Source organism: Athene noctua, chromosome 15, assembly GCF_965140245.1.
Source record: "Athene noctua chromosome 15, bAthNoc1.hap1.1, whole genome shotgun sequence".
Classification (NCBI taxonomy): domain Eukaryota; kingdom Metazoa; phylum Chordata; class Aves; order Strigiformes; family Strigidae; genus Athene; species Athene noctua.
In genome coordinates, this window is record NC_134051.1 from 6,990,501 (window position 1) to 7,003,260 (window position 12,760).

General features: G+C 44.4%; 1 protein-coding gene across 3 annotated transcripts in view; it reads left to right on the forward strand.

Moving 5' to 3' along the window:
- RNF216 (ring finger protein 216) overlaps positions 1–12,760 on the forward strand; it is an 80,854-nt gene that overhangs the window by 10,392 nt on the left and 57,702 nt on the right. For 2 of the 3 annotated variants that reach the window (XM_074919304.1, XM_074919306.1), the window contains exons 2-5: positions 5,247–5,375; positions 6,534–6,667; positions 7,758–8,612; positions 10,359–10,435. In XM_074919304.1, coding sequence (XP_074775405.1) covers positions 5,309–5,375; positions 6,534–6,667; positions 7,758–8,612; positions 10,359–10,435 — 1,133 coding nt within the window. In that variant the 5' untranslated portion in view covers positions 5,247–5,308. Of the gene's footprint in view, positions 1–3,090; positions 3,204–5,246; positions 5,376–6,533; positions 6,668–7,757; positions 8,613–10,358; positions 10,436–12,760 lie in introns of those variants that run through there. The other variant, XM_074919305.1, reaches the window with a different exon arrangement.

A 12,760-nucleotide genomic window follows, 5' to 3' on the forward strand; every position in this document is an offset into this window, starting at 1 on the left:
CTGGCTTTATTCCTTTGCGAGGTGTGATGCAGCGGTGGGAGCTGCCTTGTGCATAGCAAACGGCTTGTTTGTGCCCAGCGGTTCTTGTCGAGCTTATGATCAGGGGATTTCTAATTTTCGGTTGGGATGATGCTGCTTAACACGATCAACTGCTGTTAAATTCTCCCTGCTTTTGCTAAGTGACTGTTACAAGGAGCAGCCCCCAGCAAATCGTGAACCCTTTGAAACGTTTCAATGAAATGCTTGACAGTAAGTCGGGCTGGTTTATTTGCCTTCTGTTGTGTTTTGGTTTGGTTTTTTTTTTTTTTTCAAGGGCTGAATTTTTAGCTTTTCATTTTGCTGGTTGTCACAAGCCATGCATTATTTAAGTAGCTTCTCTTTGTTTTAGCAGCTTGAAACGAGCCAGAAATTCACCTTGCTCGCAGGCTACCAGCAGACATGTTTGCTGCCCGCAGGCAGAAAATAGGAGTTGATGCTCTTCTGTCAACTTAAGTGAGCAACAGTGGTGTTGCTGTATGGGGGAGAGGCTAAAACACACAATGATTTGATGTTGCTGACATCTCTTTCAAGTTGTGCTCCCCCCACCTGTTCGGCTGGGATTTCAGTTCCTACCTCCCCTGCAGTGCTTTCTGTCTAGTCCTGTTGCCTTGAGCTAGAGCCAGAAAAGAGCACTTTGAGTCTAGTCCTGTCTTGGGTATGTGGGAGTTAAAGATTTCAAATGCTCTGTGTGTGTGTGGAAATACATTATTACCCTCTGTCTAGGAGGAGGGGTCTCAGCACTGTGAAGATGCTCATTGCAGCACAAATGTGAGGTGGAGGGAGTTCTGCTCCAATTACTGCAGTCCAGAAATGCCTGCATGTACCGAGAGTTTAAATATATGCACAGTAACGATGCATGCTATTTTTAGTTTAGGCTAAAAATATGTAACGTGGTGTTTGCAGGGATTTTTGAATGGGTTTTTGAAATACTTGTATAAGCATCCTGTGTGAATCTGAGACCTGCTTCACCTCTTAGCAGCTGATCCATCAACTCATAGTAGTGGTTGGGACCAGTGGTTTTGTAGATTAAATTTTTGCATGTATAAGAAGCTTGTTTGGGAAGTATGTGTGACTTCAACTGTCAGTCTAAGTCCCTGATGGTCTCTGATTTTTCCAGTAGCTGTTCTGTTAATGGGTTGCTCTCCTCTCAAGCTGCTGTAGGAAAAAACCTTAATGGGGAGGATTTTATTGCCTGTGCAGTGAAACAGCTTGGATGGGCAGTGTCATGAATACATGGAGTAATGTGGAAAGCAGAGGGGAGATTTGGTGGAACTGCATCCTCAGCACGGCAGTCTTCACAGGAGATGACAAGGTCATGTCAAGAGTTTTGTGTTACCCTGATACTATATAGGGATGCAAGCCCCAAGTCCAGTATGTGTGCTCTGGTGCAGGTGGGAGTTTAAGAAAAAGGGGGGGGGAAGCTTGCAAAATGTGCATCTGTCTGCTGCTGCCAGGTCTTTTTCTTTTAAAACAGTTCTAGTATCCTGACCTTGACTGTAGTGCAAAAAAACTGATGGTCATGTTAGAACGTGGTTATAGGTGGCCTTATTCTTTGCCTATAAATAGTCACTGAAAGCACTGAGGTAGTGTGGGATAGCTTCTTTCCATCTGTCTTGCTTGCTTTTTATTATGTTGTTTATGTAGGGCAAGACCCTAGGGTGGCACTGATCTTGTTACTTTCACGTTCTTGGCGCCCTAGTGCTATAAACATGAATAAACTTCTTATTCATGCTACTGGATGGAACTGGCCCATGCTTATAGATATTTGTTTAAACTTGAGCTCTGTATTGAGTATTGACAACATGAATTGCTAGCTCTCGGTGGAAGCTTGGCTTTTACCCTCAAAACAGTGCTTTATTAAGCTGCTTGGGGTTTTATGCAGTCTGTTATGAAATAGAAAAGTGGTACATTGCCAGTTCTTTTCAGGTTTGGCTTTTTTGTTGTTGTTGTTGCCTTGACTGTGTACTACAGTTAATGCTACTTATTATAGTCCTGCTTTTAAACAACCATGTGTCTTTTGGTGGTGTGTGTGCATCTTTATCTCGTATGGGGGGTAGACAGTCTGTATCCCCAATTTAATTTCAGATTATTTCCGGTGCCTCTTTGTTGATTCTTGAGGTTGGAGTGTGCAAGTTCCTCTTTAGCAGAACCAGAGTTGCCTATAGAGAATACAGTCTTCGTGTTAGTCTTGTGGCTTATCCCTTGTTCTTGGACGTAAACAGCTGTGGTTTAGCTAGCACTGGTCAAAGCACCATTTGAACTATTTGGGAGAAGAAGGATGGGGTTTTTTTGTTGGTTTTTTTTTTTTGGTGACTGCTGAGCATTGTCGACCCACCCACATGTACACGCACACCCAACTCTGCTGACACATTGCCTGTCCCTGTAGGGGACAAATATCCAAGCCACTTAGCTTTGCTCAGAGCAAATCTGAGCAGACACCTGGCTAGCCTCTGACTGCACCACTTGATGCTGCGAGGGCTGATTTGTGGCTTTCACGAATGTCCTTGTTCCTCCTCAGCCACTCTTGGAGGGATCCTTTGCCGTTTTTGCCTGCCAAGACATTCCTTTGAGTGTTAGCCTGCGTGAAGGTGGCTGAGACAAGGTGTGTGGTGGCTATGCAGGGGCTGCTGGTTGTTGCTTTGTAGGACCGACCTGCTGGGAAGCAGAAGTGGTTGGCATGGGTATGTGAGCTGAAGAAGCCTGCGTGCTGCTCCTGGCTTTGCTGCTAGCCTGCTTGCTGGCCTTGGTCACACTGGTCCTTTCTGTGCTTCCTTTTCTCCATTTTTTTAAATGGCAAGAAGCATACTAATCTTGTTTTCTAAAGTACTGAGAGACCTAAGGATGGAAAACCACTATGCAGGACTGGGTGGTAGCTATTCACAAGTACCAGGGAAAATACAACTTCAATAATGTGAATGTGACCTTTTAAAAAGGACAGGGTTCTCAGTGACCCAGCTACTGAGCTGCCGCTCCAGCACCTGTCTGCAGTGATGCAAACAGTGCTTTCATGGCATTCTGGCAAATAAAGTAAAATTTATTTCTCCTTGTTTAGAAAGCAGAAGCTGAAGAACCTGGTGGAAACACACCCAAAAATGTTGGTTTTGAAGCGTTTTCAAGGTATCTGTATGCCTATGATACACTTGGAGGTGCTTACTGGAAATAAGGTGAGCTGCTGAGGCTTCAGGGCTGAAATATAGGGGTAGTTGTATATTTGTAGTAGTGCTGGTTAGAAGAGGGCTCTGCAGTTCCCTAGCCCGACATCCCACTCAAATTTTGGACCATCACCAGTGCTGGGACCAGGTGAGTGTGGCTGTTTGTAGCCCAGCTATGAAAACTCTTATGGTGGAGGTTCTGACTGGAGAAGGCAGCTTCAGGCACTGAGTTGTGCTGCTGGTACCCTTTGTGTTAAGCAAGTGTCCTGTCCTGCAAACAGGGAAAATGCCACTGCCTTGCTCCTTTATCTCACTGCCTGCGGTGCGAGGCTGCGGACCATGTCTGCTCAGGGTGTCCTGCAAGAGGAGGGTGCATTCCTGCCCAAAGCTGGCCAACTGGGCGCTGCTGTGCAGCATGTGAGCATGTGCTCTCTGTGAAATGTGGCTTGGGTTTTGGCTTTTTTAAAGTGCTAAATTATACTTTTTAAATGTCTGTTATTTTATCCTGTATTACAATATTTTGGAGATGGTAATGACTAGTTCCTTGGAGGGGGTATAGATAAAAGTGCATAGTATGCATCTGAACTGATTTCTTCATTTTGCTGTCCTGGCTGCAAACGCTGTTCACTGCAGAGGAGGTTAAGTAGAATTATTGAGGAGGAATTTATACTGCTTTGTGTACTAGCAAACAGGATTTTACAGCAGACCCACCACCTTCTTCTAACTTACGGATCAGTAAATATTTAATAATACTGATTCCTCTGTGCTTTAATAATGAGATGAATACTTCTCAACAATAAGACCTCCTTTCTCATTTCAATGATCAAATTGTGCTTGGAGTTCCCGTATGTATTCAGCTGCTCTGTAATAGCAGGAATTGAGAGCTATAAGCTGACAGAGCATAAAATGGAAACCTACTGTTCAGGTTGCAGTGATTCCTCTGACCTCCTAATCCGGTTCGGGAGCCTCCAGCCGGCTCATTGTGCCTCTCTGAGAACAGGTGGGGGTAGCAAGTTTTAGTCCCAAAAGCCTGATCCTGTGAAGGAACCTGATCCCTGTCATCCTCTCTTTTCAGTTTGAGAGCAGGTGGCATATCCTGGAATTTGTACCAAGCCCTCACTGAGGAGGGAATGTGGTGTAAATTAGGGAAGTCTTTTCTTTAAAATAGATTGTGGCAAGAAAGCGTGCTCTGTAGACGTGACTTCTTTCCGTGCTGGTTCACAGTGCAGGCACAAAACATTCACTTATGTGATGCCCTGCCAGGGGTGCAGCTTCCTTCTGACGTGCCAACAACATGGACGTTGTGGAAGTGAGCTCAGAGCATCTCTGGTCCCCCTGAAGTTGTGCCTCAGCTTGACGAGACCCAGGGAATTAAAGGTGTGATGCTGGTGTCTCCATTTCAGCTGTGCAGCTCACTGCATGGTTCAGCTCCTCAACTAGGCTGTCAGGTCTGATGCCCATAATATTGACTGTTCCCCTTGGTGTTTGTCTTTCTGCAGTGCAGTGTGGTGTGACTTCACGGCATTAAGTGTGATAGGGGATGGTTGTAATGACATCAACTGGTCCATTTGAGATGCAAATTTATGTGGTGATGCCCTGTGGCCACTCAGGCAAGTCGCTTTTGCTCCTCTCACCAGTAGATGGTGGCAGAAACACCGCTATGGGAGTTAATGCATCAGGTTTTTGACTTCTTGGAAACGTGAGAAGATCCACATATAGGGAGAGTTTGAGTCCTGAGTGGACAGAATTGCATCTCCCTCTGCCCTGCCCCTTTCTGTGATTGCATAGCTATAAGCTTTTTCGTGTCTAATCCAGAGAGGCCTCTCGGGCCTGATTGCACTCTTCAGTTGGCTTAATTTTCGAAACAGAAGAAAACAGAAATATGTCTACTTTTAGGCACTGAGAAGGTGGTACAGAAAAATACCCTCGTGAACCAACTGTGCTGGGAGAACCAGGAGAACTCCCAGAATGATCTAGCAGCTTAGTCTTGGGAAAGCCCCATCAGGGTGCTGTTGAATTTGCCTTACTCTCTCCTGCTTTTATTTTGTGTTCTAGTTCCTCATGTGAGCCTGACTGCCATGCCTGGACATTGACGCTTTCGGAGACAGCTGTTTAAAATGGCAGAGAGAGGTGGAAAGGAAGAAGTAATTAACTTGAACAGCTTCCGCAGTCACAGAGGGAAAGGTGAGTAATGGTTCACGCATATTTTCAAAACTCTCTTTGTAAAACTCTGCTTACAAAGAGCAGGATTCATAGATACTAAACTTGCAAGAACGCTGTTAACAGGAACCTGCTAGTGGTCTGTTCTGCCGTGTCATACACTGCTCTCTTACACTTACTTCACAGCCACCTACAGAAAAATTTCTCATTTTATGCAGACCTGCAAAATATTTGGCTCTTGTCTTTCTCATGTTGTACCGCCTTAAGGCAGATTGCTCACTTCTTGGGAACACCATGTAGAGGTATTTCAGCAGATCTGAGGGACTTGCGGTGTTCCACCCTTCTGAAGACCTCACAGGAGAGAGGCTGGCTCTGCAGTTGGATCCTCGCAGGGCTGTATGCATTGACACCTGTTCCTCCAAGAGTGGAATTCAAAATGATGCTTTCTGTGTGTGCCTGAAAAGTGGTAAATGCATACTCAGGAGTACTTATGCTAAAGCACAAGCCAAAACATTGTGTTAAATCACAGAGAAAGCATGGCTGTACACTGTCTCTGCAGCACAGAAATGCTGTTTCTGGCTTGAGTGTCTCTCCTGCATTCCAGCAGCTGTGTTCGGTAGCATCAATATTCCACTGCTGAGAAGCCTTGAGGGACAAGGTTGTCATCTCACAGCAGGATATTTTCTGCACCCGCAGCCAGGGGCCCTGTCTCAGTCTTGCATAAGAGGCCGAATTGCATGGAGAACTCTATCTCTCCTCTAGAATGCACTGCACATCAATGAAAGAAAATGTATTGTCCCTGAGATACTGAAAATTCAGGACTTCACTGCAAAAATTAGGAAGTACTTCCTACATGGCTCATTCAGAATAATTTTTGTGGCAGCTTGACTTGTGCTGAAGTTTGGGATAGAAGAACCTCTGTGTGCAAGTGTCAGAGTGGCTGTTTCCTGCATGTGCCATTGTGGTGAGCTGTAGTCTGTGCAGGTGTTTTGCTCAGAGGGCCCAGGGATGTAGGAGTGGCTGTTAACAGTAACTTGCAGAAGAACCAGTGACCTTTGAGCTTCTTCCCTGTTGCTGCAATGCAAATGTGGAGATTGCTTTTTCCAATGTTTTGGTGATTCTGCCCTGTATTTTCAGTTATTTACCTTTAGCAAATAGCTAACTTTACTTACTTTACTACAGACTGGATAAACCACAGGGATGAAGGTCTTATCACAATATCAGATTCGTCGGATGAAGAATTACCTTTGTTTCAGGAAACGCCAGCAGAACAGCAGCGTGAGGAGGATGACGATGATGTAGTCATCTTGGCAGAGGTAATTTTTCATTCTTGTACTGCCTTGCTTTATTCATGGCCTTTATAGCCAATTTGTGCAAATATCTGATGCATTCCTTTGAGAGTCCTATCCAGTTACAGTAATTTACTTAGGATGTCTGAAATGAATGTTGAAATGATGGCATTTTTCTGGCTTTAAGTGTTTAATCATATCTTGGGCACAGGAGGGGAGAACTAGACTGTTAAACTGCATTGTATTTAAAGTTCTACTTAACTTTATGGAAGCTACAGCCTTCATTATCTGCCTAAATCAGAGAGAGGGAGCACTTTGTAAAGAGGACTTGATGTTCCTTAGAAGGCAGTTTTTCAAAATATGCCTTGTTTGACCTTGTATACTTTGTATTCCTCTATGCTATCTGGACTCTTGTTGGGCTGTTTCAGGCACTGACATTTTTGTGATTCTACAAAACCAGCCCACCTGATAAATCTCTCTCCACTGGCAGAGGCAGTCACACAGAGGAGGGCCAAAGGTTTTAGCTTACCCTGAACATTTTAAGTGTATAATTTCATATCTAAGATATATTAAGAATATATTCCACTTCTCTATTAAATTAACCAGAGACATTGAGAAAACGGGTAACAAAGCTGACCTTTCTGTTTTAGTTGAAAACAGTAGCAGAGAATATTCAGACACTCTCTTGGCATACAGCAGTCTGTCTGCCAGAGGCAAGAACAAGGCTAGAGATTAATGCTTTGAGCTTTGGTTCCTGCCTGTTTAAATAAATTGGTGAGAATGCAAATATGCCATCGGTTAGTTCCTCCTTCCCAGACTATTGTACTGGGAGGGAAGTGAGGACTGAGGTAAGTTTAGGAAATTACTCCAGTCTGAAAGTTCTGTGCATTCCCCATTCTGCTACATGTTCTCTTCGCACCTGGGGACAGACTGAGGATGGAGTTCAGTGAAACAAAGATATGTGAGTTGCAGTTTTATGCCATATTAAGCACCTTGCTAAACAGACTTGTCATCTGTTTCCCATCAGAAAGTTGATTAGATGCAAAAGATTATCTGGAGCAATGATTCTGACATGCAGACAAGAACTCCTACTTACTCTTTTCTGTCTTCTTTTTAGACCCCAAAGCATCAGCAGCTTATGCGTCCCAATGTCATCAGACCTGCTGCTCTGTGGCAGGGTGCAAACGCTGTGGGAGAAGGAGGATCTAGAAGTGCTGTTGAGCCCTTGAGGAGCATATATCAGCAAGATGAGGTCTCAACTCTGCTGTGCCAGGGAGACCAGTATAATCACACAGTGGAGAGCAGTGCTGGACCAAGCAAGGATGAGAATATGAACTTTGCCTTGCAGCAGCCTGGACCTTCTGAGCTTAATGGCCCCAGGTTTGAACCTACAAGTAACCAGGAGCCTGGCCCAAGTTTGCTTCCATCAAAAAAGACAAGTCCACCACCTGTTAACAGAAAAATCATTAGTCTGGAGAACACAGATCTTCCACCACAACAGGAAGAAAAGGTAGAAGCCCAGGGACAGCAAGAAGAGGATTTGGGGCCAGAACAAAACCTTGGAGGAACACCTGCTGCAGCTACCACAGACCGGGAGATTCATGAGAACAACCAGCTGGATCACCCCCACTTCCAGCCGTTGGAAGGCGAGCCCCATGCTATGGTAAACGGTTGTGCTCCTCAGCAAGGGCAGCCTGAAGCAGAGCCAGGATCTTTGAGGGCATATGGAGAGGAGGCTCCTGGGCCAGCCTTCCCCCGTCCTGAACCACAGCAGGATGGGATTCCAGGGCCTGCTTCGCCCCAGCCAGCACATCCACCAGAAGAAACGGGTCAGCAGGCAGCGATTGACAATGAACAGCCAGGCCCAGCATTCCCCACACAGGGTTCTCATGAATTTGGCACTAGTAATGTGCCAGAACAGGATGCTGCTGGTCAGGCCCTAGACCTCACTGCGCTGCTCATCAGAGAGACAGTAAGTATTCTCAGGGCTTGTTTGCCTTCTGTGTGCATTATTTTCAGACAGGTTTTTCAAGGTATGTAGTGTTTCACATGCTCTTTGACTTCAGCTGCGAATCCTCTTCGTTTTGGCTGAGACTCAGCTGTGCACCATGTGAGGAGCATGCAGTGAACTGTCTTGGAAAACTTTGGTTTGAAAAACTAACCCCAACGCTGTGGCAGAAGTGATGCGAGGATGCAGATCTCAAGGGCACTGTTTGCTTTGGGGTGGGCTCTTGGCCAGAGAGATTTAGCAGAACTGATTGCAGGGTCTCAAGGGCACGGTGAGATAAAATAATAGGGATCGGTTCCTTAAAGGCTTGCACCCTCTGCTAGTTTGTTTTTGTCTGACTGATTCCTAACCCAACTCTATAGAGCTGGTTTAGGAACGGATAGAGCTAAATCAGTGAAACTGAGACTAAACACTGACAGAGGGATAGAGGGTGGGGTAGAGAAAGCTTAGAGACATGCAGCTGAGGGCCATGGCTGCCTTCAAGCAGACTCTCCTAATACAGTTTGGTCCGTGGCCATGTTAAGGCTACCGTGGTGGTCAGGGGTAATGTTTGCCCTTGCAGTGTGGATTTCCAAGCAGTAGCACTGAGGGAATACTGGATAAGCAGCATGAAGGCTCATGTATGTTAACTTCACACGCTCCTTTCTGACTCTGTATGTGAAATATAGCATGAACAGCACTAGCTGCAAGAACTGAACAGCCAAGGAGGGTATTCCTTAACCTTTGGTATATTCAGCAGTTTGTGCAACATGGTGTGTATTTGAAAAAGAAAACAAATGTGGTGATGCTTCACATGTCTGTTTTCCTCTCCAGTGCACATTCCTCCCCTTGATTGCTAGGGAGGAAGAGTATCTCTTGATGCCTTATGGAATGCTTTTTGCAAACAAGCATATTTTACTGCCTCTATCTTGCACCCCCGCTCCCATCTTTTCCAAGTCTTCCCTCCACATCCCGTGTCTGATTTTATTTGGGAAAACTGGGGTTGAGGAAAATATGCTTTAAGTAGCAGTCCAACAAAATTTGATTTTTTCCAAGTAAGACCTTGTTGATCAGTGACTTGACTGGAGATGGGTAGGTAGATATTCTTGCATTGTCCAGTCTTGCAAAGCAAAATATCATATGGTGCAGTTGTTTGCAATACCTGTACAGAAACCCAACAAGAGAGAGCAGCAAAGGGTGCTCTTTGCTACATGGCTAATGCTGGGAGAGCTTCCACAGAAATGCCAGTGAAGATTTGTTGTCTGTTCTGACCTCATTGTTAGTGTGTCTGGGTGTTTTGGGTGGATATATGTATTGTTGGGTTTTTTCCTTTTGCTTTGGAATGTTGTATTTCAGCACACAATCTGGAACTGCTTAATCTTCTATCTGAAGGTAAATATTAGCTTTTCTTGTGTTGTAGATCATACCTACGTGCCTGTCTTCTTTCCAGCCCGAATCACTCATTAGGCCAGCTGCTTGTGGCATTAACATCACTATACATACTCCTTTTGTGAGAGAGAGCTGTTAGCAATCATCCTGTGGAGCAAAGGAAAGCCAGCGGCTTGCAGTACCCAGGCTGGATGGATATAAATGGTCTCTTGAAATCCATTTTGGTCCTTGTCTCAGGAGCATGCCAAATAATTACCTATAAATCTGTCTTTGGTGCTGTTGCTAGGTTGTGCTACAGAGCTCCTCTAATACCTACGTAACCTTTAGCTTTTCCTACTGTAGGAAGCAAGATTCCCAGATGTGAAGAAGGAATATATTGAAGAGCTAATCAGCATCAAGGACTGTTATGACTTAAATGTGTAAGTATAGAGCTAAAAGCCAGAGTACATCATACAGCAGTCTGGCTGCAGTCACATTTCCGTTTCCCTACCTGCTAATGATGCTGTTCTAGAGCATATCCAAGTTGGGAGACAGCACTGCATTGATACTGCCAAAGAGCAGAGAAATGTCTTTTCCCTTCCAATAGAGCTTTTCTTAAATCCTCTCTAATTCTGACATTGTGCTGTAGCTTCTCTGCTTCTAAGATCATTTGCTTATTTAAAGATATTACATATAATTTCCTCTTAACTATTACTAGGGTTCATAAAAAGGGTGAATATCAGGATTAAGGTGTTTAGATAACGTCTATAACACATGGTACAAAGGTGGATTGGTGAGTTTTGAGTTGGAGAAAATAGTTTCCTACCTGCTCATTTCACTGGCTTTTGTATTTTTCCAGGTACAACTGACAGTTTTGTTTTCCCTTATTTAGTGTCATGATGTTGGCTTTTATTCTGTTTAGTTCATCAAGTATCAGTGATACTGTTTGAGTTCTCTCACATCACTTTTTGCAGATAGAATAGAGGAAACACATTCCAGGGCTGGTAGGATTGACTGTAGATATCTGTTGAGGGGCTGATTTTTGTCAAACTGAGCAGAAATTGAGCAAGAAGGGAAATAAAAGGAGTGGAAAATCAGCATTGAGGACTGTTGCTTTCCCAATTAGCAACTCAAGAATACTTTAGCATTCATTGTGCTTGATAACTCTGGGAGTCATCTTAGAATCAAAAGTTCAAAAAAAAGTCATTAGCCTTATTGATAAGTTGCATCATCTCCAGACCCTTTGGGGTAAAGCTTGCACAGCTGAAGAGCAAGGGATTGCGTGTGTTGGCACCAGCAACACAGAGGGGAGAATGGTTTGAAGTAAATCACTCATGACTTGTGTCTGATGCTAGGTGGCCCCTCTCTTTCTCTCTCTCTCTCTCTGCAGCTGTCACTGCTGTCTCAAAGATCTTGAAACTAGTTATTATGTGATACAAGAATGAATAATAGGTGTTGGTTGCCAGAGTATTCACTCTATCTTGTATGAATCCGATGCCCTTTCTGGTTAACTAGGGCACTAATTAAGCATTATTTGAGTGTGTGAGGCTTAGAATTAGTTATTGGACCATAAGTAAGTTAACTGGCAAGGGACTAAGGATGATCCCATCCGTTAGGCATAGATTTCCTATTCTACCGTCTTTACCTGTGTTGTGAAGTCATGTCTCCAAAGTAGGGCTTCTTGGTCAGAAAGTCATCAGACTGAAACTTCTTCCTTGTGTTTCAAAAGTGCTTTCCCTATAGCAGTGGTGTAGTCAGCATGAGAGAAGCTTTCAGGTGCCTGCACCACGTACTTGAAGCACCTTGGTGTGGGTGGTTGTGTTGAGAGTGTAGAAGACTGGTAGGGCCATTCCTTGGAGTGATCTGGCCGTTGAAGTTAAGCATCTGGCTGCAGGACCCTCTCACAGATTGTGTGAAAAAACTTGTCATTGTGTCCTGCAGGGATTTAGCGAAGCCTGATAGAATTAAATCCCACTATCGGCTTCTATCAGTCTTAATGTGTTCCTTCCCTTTTAGCTCCGAAATCTCTTCTCTCCTATTGTGTGCCACAGACCCAGTGAGATGAAAAGGTGCTTACAGGCTTCCCTGTAGGCCATCTACAGTGTCTGCTCAGCGGTGCGTTACCCACTTACTCGATGATAAAGATTTCTTCTCCATATTTTTATTCCTTTAACCAAACTATCTTTTGAGTTGTCACTGCATCTTTTGTATGAGAACAAATGGGTCAAAGCACTGGTCAGCCTCGCTGGCAGGGTCTCTTTGATCTCCATGGTATGTCAAGCTGAATCAGGCTTGAAATATAATAAATAAGGGTGGCTGGGTTTGGGCAGGGATGAGGCTTTTAACTGGCTCTGTGTCCTGCGGTGCAGATATTAATGAACCAGTGCTGCAAGTGTGCGTGCATTGCGCGCTGGGACCCACTTAACTAATTGTCATACATTGAAGGTTAACATCTCCGAAAATCCTGGGCATTGAAATGGCAACATGCAGAATAGTTCAAATGTATTCTGACTGTGCCCCAGCTGAAACCCCTGCGCTTGAGCTGCAGTGATTTGAGCTCCTTGAAGTTGCTGTTCTGTTGGATTAAAACAGTTATCTTCTACAAAAGGGATGGCAGGGGGGAGGGCTGGAAGCTATTAAATGCCCAGCGCCAAGATATTTTGTTGTTTTCCAAAATGATGGTCTTAAAACTTTCAACTGATGTGAAAGATAAGATGTGGGAGCTCCTCTTAGCAGGGTATCATCTATTCAGCTTTTGTGTGCAG